Source organism: Pterocles gutturalis, unplaced genomic scaffold, assembly GCF_000699245.1.
Source record: "Pterocles gutturalis isolate BGI_N339 unplaced genomic scaffold, ASM69924v1 scaffold39817, whole genome shotgun sequence".
Lineage (NCBI taxonomy): Eukaryota > Metazoa > Chordata > Aves > Pterocliformes > Pteroclidae > Pterocles > Pterocles gutturalis.
The window spans coordinates 1-13,274 of record NW_010111583.1 but is presented as its reverse complement, the minus strand read 5'-3'; the positions used below and the strand labels follow the sequence as shown (position 1 = coordinate 13,274).

At 39.9% G+C, this 13,274-nt stretch overlaps 1 protein-coding gene across 1 annotated transcript; it reads left to right on the top strand.

Moving 5' to 3' along the window:
• Positions 1–269: 269 nt before the first annotated feature.
• Positions 270–13,057, top strand: LOC104457525 (nodal modulator 3-like; the record flags this gene model as incomplete). The annotated part of the gene is given in 17 exon segments (XM_010073775.1): positions 270–362; positions 1,510–1,555; positions 1,977–2,077; positions 2,200–2,306; positions 2,487–2,559; positions 3,041–3,193; positions 4,287–4,424; positions 5,206–5,295; positions 5,920–6,025; positions 6,445–6,595; positions 7,927–8,104; positions 8,822–8,963; positions 9,887–10,018; positions 10,789–10,925; positions 11,199–11,286; positions 11,745–11,808; positions 12,962–13,057. Coding segments are annotated over 17 exon segments (1,895 nt in total), but the record flags the coding sequence as incomplete, so codon positions are not given.
• Between the last annotated feature and the right edge of the window lie 217 nt (positions 13,058–13,274).

Sequence of the window (13,274 nt, the reverse complement as noted above, 5' to 3'; positions counted from 1 at the left end):
CCCGGCGCTGCCGTGACTGACCCTCTCTTTCCTGGCCGCTGCTTGAGCTGACAGCTTGCGGCGTGGGTTCGGTTGAAGCGAGGCTCTTTCCTCGCCTTCCTCCGAGCCCGGGATGAGCTCTGCCGGCTTTTCCCGGCCGGTGGTGGTCCTCCTGCAGTGAACCTTTCCCGGGGGTGCTGCTGTGGGGAAGCGCTTGGGGAGGGGATGCCTGCGCCCGGCTTTGCTTGCATTTAAAAAAGTCTCTTTTTGTCTTTTTGTTTTGTTTGTTATAGATTAAGTTGTACACAAAGCATGGTACTCTCAAATACCAGACGGACTGCGCTCCGATCAACGGGTATTTCATGATCCCCCTCTACGATAAGGTGAGGAGCTGCGGGGGAGCGGCCCGAACACCACCTGCCTCTGAAACGGTTGAATCAGGGCGTGATTTTGTTTGTTCTGGACCCAACTTTCAGCTGTTTCTTTTTGTAATGCAACTATTTTATTCCTCAGTGCTAAGTATTCTAATGGGAAAAGCCAGGTAGCTTGAGCTGTGGTGTTGTCTTTTTGTGATTTATCTGAATGGTGGCAGGATCTAGAGCTGGAGTTATTGCCAGCAGCCGTGTGCCAGCAGCAGTACAAATACTGCACAAAAAGCACAGGTTCCTACAGAGTGCATATAAAGTTTTCTGTTATCTACCTGTAGAAATGAAAATAAATCTGTATGAGAATGTGTTTTGATATGGCTGAATTGAAAATGACTCAAATGACTAATTGCAGATATAAAAATATCTTAAGACAATAATGATACAGGAAGCTCAGAATGTATCAGAAGTTCAATGTCTTTTTAGACTAGAAAGGTGCTAACAAGCTGCCCTCAGATGGTCTAAATGTTTTGTTCTTTTAAGGAGCTAATTAACTCAGGGATCAGAAATAAATCCTTCCCTTCCAAATCTGAGAATGTAAGATGCTCTCTGACTTCAGTGATTTCATTCTTAGGTCTTTGAGCCTTTCCATGGATAAACTTCACATATGTGGTAGAACATATGCAGTGCCTACTGATTTAAAGAGGATCTCTGTGTAGATTAATATTGTTTTGGTGCAGAGCTTTTAATAGGATTGAAATTTTGTTATCCCATCTTTGGGCAGAATGGTTGGTAGGACCTCCTAGTGGAAATACTAAAGGCTGATTTAGAGAACATCTGTTGGGGCAGGTAGAGATAGATTTGAACACTTGCTAACACTGAGCTGTTGAACATGAGCCAAGTTTGGTCTGGAAGCAGCATAAGCGTGATAAGACTTAATTTTTCTTCTTAGCTGGCTGGATGCGAGCCCAGCATTCCAGCCTGTCCGGGTAGATATTGCTGCTTCTTTGAGCAGAGTATCTTGGGTAGGAGAAAAGGAGAATGGGACAGTTGAGTCTTGTGTTACTCTCAGCAGCATGATGCTTGTGTTATGACTTTTTTTTTTTATCCTTTAGCTAAATTGAATTTAGATCAGTGAAGACAGTTATTGCTTTTTTATTTTTAGGGGGATTTCATTCTTAAAATTGAGCCTCCCCTAGGGTGGAGTTTCGGTAAGTGCTTATATGTCTTCTTACAATGGGATAGTGTATCTGCAGTGTGGGACTTAACTATCTCTACCTTGCAGTTGGCAGGGAAATTCAAGCACCTTTCAAAAGAGATAAGCCCTACTTTTGGTTAAATAACTAAAATGTACTTACTGTACCAGAGGAAAATAAAGCTATAAGGTAAACATTGACAAAGTAACCCATGAACTGATTGGAAGAAATGTGGGTTTTTGACAGAAGTGGCTGCAATGGGAGGGGGAAAGAGGATTTGAGTGTGCTTTAACTTTGCTGAGGCAGGACTTCCAGAGCAACATCTGTGTGCTTGAGTTAATGCATTTCTGTGAGAGTTTTGTAAAGCTAAAGTAGAATTGCTTCACGATTGCTCTCTCACTAACTACCATGCTGTTTCATTGTTCTTCTCCTCCAGAACCAACCAGTGTAGACATCCATGTGGATGGCATTAATGACATTTGCACAAAGGGAGGTGATATTAACTTTGTGTTCACGGGGTTTTCTGTGAACGGAAAGGTTAGACTCCTTTATCTTTATTCCATATCTTTATGCAAATTCTAGCTTCATAAAAACATTCTACTCCAGCTCTGCAAGTTATTTTTATCTGTTTGTACACTGGATTCTCTTAATTTTGACAGGTTCTCAGCAAAGGTCAGACATTAGGTCCTGCTGGAGTCCAGGTTGTACTGAGAAATGCTGGCAGTGACATAAACTTACAAGCAACTGTTACACAACCTGGAGGAAAGTGAGTGTGGGTGGTGCATACTGTTCATTTACACAAGATTCTTTCAATTCTGCCATATCGACTGGGGTTATAGTAGTTCTGAAATATTTTTTCTAATGTGTATAGAGTCTGAATTGTTTTTCTGTAGAGAAATGTTTGTGACTATTTGTGAAGAGATGTAATCCCTCTCTTGCCTTACAGGTTTGCTTTCTTTAAAGTGCTTCCTGGAGAGTATGAAATCTTTGCATCTCATCCTACCTGGATGCTGAAAGAGGTTAGAGCCTACAAAAAGTTCTGGTTTACCTATTTAGTGAGGGTGGATCTGCTAGACCTTGTCTTAATTGACTAGTTTGAGGAAGGGTTTTTGTGAGTGGACAGGATTAATGGAGTTTTCATAAATTTAATTTAGGTAGTCATGACACTGCCCTGTGCAGGCCCAGTTTGGAGGTTGTGGAGCCAGCCAGGGAATGACTGGCAAATGAGCTCTTGCTTTTGGTTGTCTAATCCTATACGTTTTGCAGGAGCTCGAGCATTATAGCAGATGCTCTAATCCTTCTGTGTCAGACTGCTTGCTTTCTGAGGACCTCTGAGATCCTGACCAACTCCTAAATCAATGAAACAGGAAAAAGACTGTCTCTGAGTACTGCTGCTCTGGCCTCTGTTATTGAATATACCGCTTCTGATTGTTATTTAGGTGGTGCAAATGAGATCTAATGCCTACTTTTGATTAAAATGTATGTGTTTCTGTATTTCAGTCAAACACAGTGGTACGGGTGACGAGTTCTAATGCTTATGCTGCTAGCCCTCTGATTGTTGCTGGCTACAACGTTTCTGGGTCAGTAAGGAGTGATGGAGAACCAATGAAAGGAGTCATGTTTCTCCTTTTCTCTTCTTCAGTCGCTAAAGAGGTAACGGTGTATTGGTATCTTTCCAATATGAGTATGGAGGTAAATATGAAGCAGCTAAATAGCTTCTGTATTTTTTTTGTTTGGTTTTCGAGTCTGTTCTGTTTTTTTTCAGCAAGGACCTTGTAATACAACATTTGTGTCCAAGCTGAGTTTTCACGTGACCTCCATGGAATTACTCGAGTGTGTAACGCAATAGCTATTTGTTTAAATGTTGGCAAAATTGAACGCTAAGATCTACATATTTTTCGGACACAAGAAATTAGAAAATCCTTTTAAATTCAACTCTTTTGAGGTCTTTGTTATTGTTTCAAACAGCCAGGTTCCTCAACATGTTATCAGGCTGTTCAGGGACATATAAGACTAAGACCTGAACTGAAGCGAGCAACAAGTGCAGAACAAAATATGGTTCACAGCATATTACTGATCTGTGTATTCCCTGTGTGTCATCAGGGTTAAGGGCTACAATTTAAAGACAATATTTTTCCAGTTACATCTTTTCGCATGTTAAACGTTGATTAGTAAATGTGTTCAGGATGACGCTCCTGCATGGTGAAAGACCAGCTTCTGGCACAAGGCACAAGATGTTGCCAGACAAATCCTGAAGTTCACTTGTACAGTAGCTATAATATGTCTTCAGCATGAGGTCTTAATTGCTCTTTGCCCTCTTGATGTGAAGACAAAGTTCAACAGCTTCTATTGCCACCTTAAAAGTGTGTTATGAAATGACTGTGAAATGTTTGGTCATGTATGGTGATTTGTTATGTGGAGTAGAGCTCTGTTCTGTAACGTTAACCTTGTCCACGGAACTGAAGTCAGATAATGTTAAGGCATGCAGTGAAGTTCTGGGGTACTGGGGGATGTTGAATTTCCCAGTTTTCTGTCCTTGTGACCATGAAGTTGATTATTGGTTATTTTTTCCTCTTTTACCTATACGTGAATTGTAAAGCATGCTATCAAACTTCACCTCTAAAATGGTTTTGTACTTCCCATCCTTCATTCACAGTATAGTATTTTGAACCCTCCTATATCCCCCCTGAAATTATTTACTCTGTTCTCCCATGGGAAAAAAGTTGTATTGCATTTATTGCCACAGGATGTTGTGGGCTGCAATACTTCTCCTGTGGATGGATTCCAGTCAAGGGATAAATCTCTGTCCTATTTGTGCAATGTTGTGTCAAAAGAAGATGGATCTTTCAGCTTTCTCTCTCTGCCAAGCGGGAAATACACTGTGGTAAGTAGCTAGAAAATTCATTGCTTGTTCATCCATTGGGTTATTAAATTTCATGTTATAAACTAGATCATATGTAGCTTTGTAGCTGTTAGAACAGAAATAGTTAAAATGTTTTGAATTGGATGAAGTAATTGGAACAGGAACCTCCAACCTAATGTATATGACAGTGGTGTAAGTGCTGTGATAGGGCTCTGTGGTGTGGTTTCTGAGGAAGGATTTATTTGCAAATTGGGTTTTCAATTACCTGAATACATTGGCCAGTTGCAGAACCACACCTAGCGGTTACTGGGAGACAAAAGTTTCAGCTGACTACAGCCACCTCATGTCCTTTGAGTTCTCTGTTTTCTTTTTTGCCCCTTCTCTTTATTGTGTCTGGGTAGTGTGGGAGCATGGCTGTCTATGCGCTGCCTTGAATGATCTGCATTCTCAGTCTGCATGATCTAGAAGTGGGATTCAAACTTCTGTCATTCCTTTTAACCCTTCTAGTGATCACAGTCTCCTATCTGTAAGCTCTTGTACATCCAAGTACCTTTGCTCTATGCTGAGCAGAGGGTTACTTTTCTGTCTCTTTGGGTAATCTCATATGGCTTCCATTAAACAGTCTTGAAATACTGCCTTTATTCTTGTGCCCATCCCTCTGAGTTATTTTTTCCAGGAGGTTTGCAGCCCGTTCAGCCCTTCATAGGGATGTCTGATGGTGGTAACAACATGGAAAATGGTAAAAGAAAACAATTCGGTGGTCATAGCTTCTTAGGAGTCAAAACAATGTGTCTTCTTTCAGATACCATTCTACAGGGGAGAGCGAATTACCTTTGATGTTGCTCCTTCGAGACTGGACTTCCTGGTAGAGCATGACAGTTTACAAATTGAGGTAAGGCATTCAGAGGAAATAATCTTTTTGTGCCATTCATTCCTATAAAAGTATAATTGATTTTAGCAGAAAGCAGGTGTGTTATGGAAAAACTTCTTTGTAAGAAACGTGAAGATGTTTCTTACGCATACCTTCTTGCACAGCAGGTAGGAGACAGTATCTGGCATCGTACTGCGTTTCTACACTTCAGTCTCTTTTACTAGAAAGAAACAAAATAGGGAAAAGCTGTCTGCTATGCTCACTTTTCATGTGCATGTTGGAAACACGCAATAATCTTTCAGGTTGCTTAAACGTGCTCATTCAGATTGTTGTATCTCTGGAGAAGAGCCTGGAAGTTTGCTGGTTTGCAGAGTGCCTTGTGTAATGGCATTATGGTCTGTGACTTGGGCCTTCTGAACTGTGCTGATGCAGATAAATTGAGACTCCGTTCCTGTACTTGGGGGAACAATATAGCTGGAAATTGAGATATACTTTAATTGTGATTATCCTGATAATTTTTTTCCTAAAGCTGGCAATAAGTTCCCTTTATATGTGTGTGTGGGGAAAACAGTCTTTGTTGATTGCTATAGGTGTGTGTTTGCTCTTACTGAGTAAAGATTAATGTTAACTTTTTTCCTGTTTCAGCCTGTTTTCCATGTGATGGGTTTCTCTGTCACAGGCAGGGTGTTGAATGGTCCTGAAGGAGAAGGAGTTGCTGATGCCACTGTGACGCTGAACAATCAGATTAAAGGTACGTGGTGGTCTAGGTCTTTGTTGCAACAGGGAAGCCTGAATTAAGCTTAAGTACAGGACTGGTGTGTGAGATGGAATTAAGCCTTCAGGATAATACACTACTTCTGTTGCAATTTATTTACAATGTTAAATTGGTTTTCATGGAATTTATTAATTTTGAATTTTCTGGCTTAGATGAGTGTATTAGGTGTTCATTTGTTTTGCTGTAGAAAATTTCTTATTTTCAACCATATGCCAAATTGTGCTTTGAAATACAGAAATGACGGTTGATGTATTAAGAAAGCATAATCCTCTTTCTTTGTAGTTTAATGTAAATTAAAAATAGCCCAGAGCAGTGCCTGCCTTCCAGCTCTTTGACACAAGGATAGACAGTCAAGACAGGCTCTGTTTTTTAACTCATCTCTTTATTTGTTACAGTGAAAACAAAAGCTGATGGCTCTTTCCGCCTTGAGAACATAACAACAGGCACATACACAATTCACGCCAGGAAAGAGCATCTCTTCTTTGATACCCTTACAGTGAAGATTGCACCAAATACACCTCAGCTAGCAAACATCATTGCAACAGGGTAAGTACTGGTGTCGTGATGAAAATGTAATTTGGTGTGTGGACGAGGTCTTGAAAATGGGTGATCCTTTCCCATGTCATGCCCAGGCTTGCATACTGTTGTCAGGAGCTAAGTACTGCTCGAGAAATTAAAGGTAAATAGGACAGCAGGAGTGCAGGGTAATGTTTTGTGCACAGTGTTTTGCTCGATTCCAGTTAAGGCTTAGAGCACCCTCTTAATAACCTCTCCCTTGCAAATGAAGGTGCTAAGACACGGGTGCGTTGAGCAATTATAGTGCTGTACATGAACCAAGAAAGGGACAGAGGCTTTCTGCTGCTGATGCTGCACTTCAGATACCCTCCTTCTGTGCAAGAGTGGAGTTACATAACTGTCTAGTCCCGTGTTGTACCAAATGTCTAAATTTTTTTACTCATCACTTTCAGGGTCATAGTTGTCTTATCTTTTTATTGTTTGTGATTCTTTGACTGCTGGGCATAAGCCTGTATAGTGGTAACAGGATGATTTTGAGAATGTTAGGCAGTGGTGGGAGATACAGTGTGAGCTGAGGGAGACAAGAGGAGCATGGTCTCTGTCCAGGAGCTTCTCCTGGAAGAGAAAATAGTGGCAACCTTCCAGCGAAGTGAAAGCTAGGAATATACTGAGGCAAATGGCTACAACCTCATGCAGACTTAGCTAGCTAAGACAGAAATTAGAAATTAATTAGAAAAAAAACCTGCTGTTAAATGATCAGTTACAATTACAGTTTTCTCAGTGACTAAATAGGTTGTGCTGTTGAAGGTGAAAAGTGACACTTAACAGGTTCTAATTTGTCATCTTGTCTTATATTTTCACAAACTTGGGTGTACTAGGGTTGTGTTCCAGTGAATTACCTATCACATTTGAGGTCTTTGACACAAAGCATTTCAAACTGTTTAAAACCTGAGGGATGGCAGTCCTAAGACAATTGCCTGTTAGCCAAAAAAAAAAAAAAAAAAAAGCCAAAGCCAAAACCCAAACAAAACTCAAAAAAGAAAAAAAAAAAGGCTTGAAGTTATTAGGTTGGTGGCGGGGGGGAAGAGTGAAGCAAGTTGCTTGCAAATAAAAACATAACATCATGGTGACTTAATTGTAAAAGAAAAGATCCTGTTAATTGTACATGAGTGTGTGTGCTCCAGTGTTCACCTATAGTACCTCTTTTATATGTTCTCTTTCAGGGAAATTAATTCCAGTTAATGTGTTAGTACCTCAACATAGTGAGGTTTGCTTTTTAAAGAAGGTTTAAAACAAGTATTTTTATTATGAGCTTTACCAATTTGAGATACTTATTCTGGTGTTTGGCTTTTATTTGACAGATTCAGCGTGTGTGGCCGGATCTCAGTAACTCATTTCCCTGACACAGTCAAACAGATTAGTAAATACAAGGTGAACATGATACCTCAAGACAAGGACAAAGCATCGCTGGTTACAACAGAAACTGACCCTCATGGAGCATTTTGTTTTAAGGCAAAATCGGGTACATACAATGTTCAGGTAAGAAAGAGCTTCCATTTTTTCGTTGTAGGACTGTCATGACGTTTTAGAAGATTTTAACATTTAATGTCTAAAATTTGAGAAGTTGAATTTAGATTTTCCCGGTCCTTTTCTCCTGTTTGCACTATTTAAATAATTACATTTATTTCCCTTTTTTTTTCCTTAATAAGCTGAGATTCCCATGCTTCTTGTCCTTTACACTTGTTAAAAGATCAGGCCATTGAGGTTGAAAATTCTTATCTCTCTCTCCTCCCTTAGGTCACTTCTTATCTCAAGAGTGAGACATGTAACTGTGTACCTTTCTCAGTGCCTAAATGGTTCCTGAGATTATAGGTCACAGCAGAAGCTGTAGCACAACTACCATGAATTTTGCATTGTGGGAGATAGTGCAGGATGGAAGATAAGGGTTCTAACTGTCCTTATAGGTAATGAAATGGCCAAATACAGAAGAAGCGATATATCCCAAAGTGAAATTCACTCAAACTTTTAAAACTGAACTGTTTGGAGGATTTTTAGCTCATTTTTTTTGAATTTTTTTGGAGGATTTTTAATACAGAATTTTGAAAAGCATATTTGGGAGGCTGGTTCTGCTTTGCCTGGGATTTACAGTAAATTTCTATTTTCTAATTTCTGGTAAGTGGATTGAACTCAGCAGAGTGGGTACTTTTGGACTGGTATTTAAAAGCTGGTGATGCCTTGATGTCATATACTCTACAGGTAATTATTCCAGAGGCTGAGACCAGAGCAGGATTGGCTTTGAAACCTAAAACGTTCCCTGTAACTGTTACAGACAGACCAGTAATGGATGTGACCTTCTCTCAGTTTTTGGCGTCAGTCTCAGGGAAGATCTCTTGTTTAGGTAAGCCAGTTTGGAAAGTGAAGTGGAAATGGAAACAGAGAGCTTCAGCACCGTGTGTGTGAATGACTGGTGTTTAGATCAGGACACTTGCTGTGGTTGGCCCCATCGTCAGATAGATTAACTTCCAGCACATAGGTAAAGCGGCTCTTTTTTTGGGAGACCTTACAGCGTAATAAGGTACCTTAATAAAGTCTGGAGTAAAGTTATGTACCTATTTTTAATACTTGCTAGGAATAAGCAAGTATTCCTTCCCCAGGAAGGAATTCTGACCTGTTTGCCTTCCTCAGAAGATGGGTAAGTTCTGGAAGGAAATGCTCCTGGCTGGCACTAGGGTACTGTACATCAGTCAGAGAAGTACCGGAGGCAAAAAAAGACAATAAAAAAAAAAGAAAAGCAGTGCCTGTAAAAACCTGTAGGATAGAGGCTCAGGCTGTTAACAGAAGCTTGTGGTCTCTTTTCTTTCATAAGCTTTTTGTCTGTTTTTTTTAGTCTAAGGTCCTCTTTCCTGCTGTTTTCCTTGATTACCCACTGATTTCAGCAGATGGTGATTGGAGCTTGACTTCCATAATTTTTACCACTTCTTTTTCCTCTCTGAATCCTCTCTGCACTTGGTGTTCTGTCTCTCAGGTGTTTTCTGGGCCCTGTAGTCTCTGCAGAGCAAGGTGGCCCCAGGGATTTGATCTTGGCCTCTAGTTGTTACTTGCCATTAGATAAAAGAGTATGATTAACAATCTCAAACTTTCTGAAGAATGCAAAAAAGCACTGGCAAACATGTGCTTAAGGAATAAGAGTTTTAACTGGAAATGTTCTCTACTGGGAGACAGTAATCATTGTGATCTTTACACACATGAAGTTTGCTTGGAGTGGGGGTTTTGGAGGCAAGCCAGAATGCAGTCTCATTTTCTGCTGTCTCTTCTGTACAGATGCTTGTGGTGATCTGATGGTGACATTGCATTCTGTGAGCCGCCAGGGTGAAAAACGCAACCTGCAGCTGTCTGGAAACATGGATTCAGTGGCCTTCACATTTGAAAATGTGCTACCTGGCAAATACAAAGGTAGGGTTATGGGGAACTGCTTGAAGTGTTACCTTAGTAGCTAAGTTTGTGACTTAATCTGTAAACTTCTGTTATTATGGATATCGTTTATGCTATGCCCAAAATGGAACTAGTTTTGAAACTTGAGATAATCTGGAAAAATACTGTATACCAGTGCATCAAGTTTTCTTAATCTTGTATGTTAAACCCTTTTGTCAGTTTACAGGTGAGTGCTCCCGTAAATTTTAGGGTCTACATGGCTGGTGCAAGGAAAAAGGGCTTTATCGTCAACTGACTTGTCCCAAGCCTAAGAACAGGGACACACCCTAGGTTTGCTTCCAGAGTACCTCTCGTAAGAGCAATGCATGTTTTGCCCAGCCTGCCTTGGCCTACTATGAAAACAAATTGTTTTCCAGGGAAGGGTGTAGAAGGAATACATACAAATTGCTCTTTTTATACATGAGTGAGTACGTCTTTCTGCCAAATGAAATTGGAGTTAGGTTCTGATGTCCTCTACGCTTCTTTGACTATCACAATGGTAGCGCACATTGCAGAACTTTCCAGGGTGACCAGACTTCATTATTCCTTTTTATAATTGCTTTTCTGGACATGTGCTGCATTCCTGGTGATGCTGCAGTGCTGTGAGCCGGGACTAGAGTCATTGTTGCATATCTGTCTTTGAAGATTATTGTCAAGGAAGTTAGAGTGATACCAGCTTTTTACACCACAAAACCTGCCCTTATTCACACAGTTTTACATGACTAAAATGCTTTGTGTGCTGTGTATTCTAGTAAGCATTGTACATGAAGACTGGTGCTGGAAGAATAAGTCTTTGGAGTTGGAAGTCATGGAGGAAGATGTTTCAGGAGTAGAATTCAGGCAGACTGGATATATGCTGAGGTGTTCTCTTTCTCATGCAATTACACTGGTATGTAGGTGACAAACATCCTTGTATTTTTTTAATGAACTTGTGTAGATAGGTTGGATTATGCTTGTAGTCAAGGCTTTCTCATGTCTAGGGACTCATATAGCACAGTGACATTGATGTTTAGAGTGCTTTGGGATTTGTCTCAGATTTGTTAAAATGGTCCTGAGGTGTTAGCTGCTATAAAAGAGAAGCATTAATATATCTTCAGGCAAATATTGTTTTAATGTTGTTGTTTGGTAGTTACTAATAGTGAATTGTGTTCTGGCTTCACAGGAATTTTATCAGGATGGAAATGGACCAGAGAATGTTGGTGTTTATAACTTGTCCAAAGGAATTAATAGATTCTGTCTTTCAAAGCCAGGTAATAGCTCTAAAATATTAGTTAAAAAAACTAAAAATAACCAAGTCAAATAATACTGCTGGGAATTTAAAAAATTTTCTAAATGTATTTGGTTTTCATTCAGTTTTCAGCTTTGAACATTTCATCCTTAGAGCCAGTGGTCTCATTCACAATACAACAATACAGTGGTTCTGTAATCAGTCAGAGGGTGTCAGAGGGGACCATAATAGGTTACTTCAGGGCTGGTTTGGTTTATTTGTAATTATGTTTCTCTGTAGTGATGGCTAATTGTGTTTTGTATCAGTGTACATTAGAAACTCTGTGCAGTTTCCAACAGTGATCTGTGACTGAACAGAGGTGAATTGAATAGTCAAATTTTGTAATTGTTTCTATACTTCAGGTCTCATGTGATTTAGAGATTTTGTCCAACACAGTAAGCTTGAACTTTTCAACGTCGTTCTTTGCCTTGTTGTTTACAGGTGTATATGAAGTGACCCCACGTTCCTGCCACCAGTTTGAACATGAGTATTACACTTACGACACGTAAGAGCAAAATCTGGTTTTGATCTTATGCCTATCAGCATGCTTTCATAGAGCTTCCTTCTGCTGCAGCTGCTTTCTTTCAGCAATGCAAGATGTGTTGCTATGACTGGCTCTAACCAATAGAGGGGAGCTTTAGCAAAGTGTATCAGATGCGTTCTCTTGCCCTTCCTAGTCTTCAAAAAAATAATCAACTAATGATAGGCTTTAAAGATGCTTTTGCTACTCTAAATGGATATTTTCATTGGCCTTCTCTCTGTTTAATGTTGGTTTTGCTTTGTAACAGAGCAGAGATATTTCAGTGGAAACAGTTGATTACTTGTGAGAGTTGAAATGCAAAAGACAGGATAGTAAGTTTACTAGGAAGTATATACCACTGTTGTATGTCCCTAGTGCCATGACTCCGTGGTGATTTGGTTCTGCTTACCCCAGTTTTGGTAAGCTGAATAAATATTCGTCTAAACACAAGTAAGCAGTGCTGATCTTCCCAAGTCAGCCGTATTTTATTGGTTATTTACAAGTTATGGTCTGGCAATGGGCGTAATGGCTCTTTGCTTCCAAAAAGAGGATTTCTGCTCCCAGACTACTTGTAATTCATTAACGTGACAGAAAACAAATTTGGTATTAAAATCTGTTTCTTTTCTGCTGTGTTAGTGTAAGTACTTCAAAGTACTTACAGTAAATACTTTGAAGTACTTACAAAAGTACTTCGAAGAGAGACGTGCTGACCATTAGAACTAGCAGAAAATGAGTGAAGCAGAAGCAGAAATCCCCTTTTGGCAGCAAAGCACCATTAGACTTGGTACATCTTGGTGAACTGTATAGTATGACAAACTTTTTGAGTGTCCTTGTGCTGTGGCTAAAGGGATTGTACGTATTAAATCAACCAAATCAGCTTTAGCTTGAGAGGAAAGAGGAGTCACAAAGGAGGGAATTGATTTGGCCAGCGTCATGCAGTGGTTTGGGGTTCAGAGCTGGAAAATGCTCCAGTATGCTCTCGGCTCAGCACTACAGCTTTGCTGTGTAATTTGTATGTTGTCTTTTGTAAAGCACTTCAAGCTTGGGGATGGGAGCACAAACTTGGCTAAATAACATCTGGTTATTTTCTTTAGGTGGGGGACCTTGGAATTCATCTATTTGTTACTTTGGTTTACAGGTCCTCTCCTAGTATTCTGACGCTCACTGCAGTTCGACACCATGTCCTTGGCACGATTGTTACAGATAAACTGATGGATGTGACTATTACCATTAAGTAAGAACAAAGAAATCTTGGGGCTATAAAAAGGGGAAGAAAAAGACATATCTCTCATGAAGTTTTACTCTGGTTTTAATACACCAGTGGCTGCTTTCTAAAGGATGGCATCCAAGAGACTTCTATGCTAAGCTGTGTTTTGAATTCTTTGTAGAGGGATAAGTAATTCTCATTTTGAACGTTGTTATTTAATTTCAATATAGCCCCTTTCTACTTG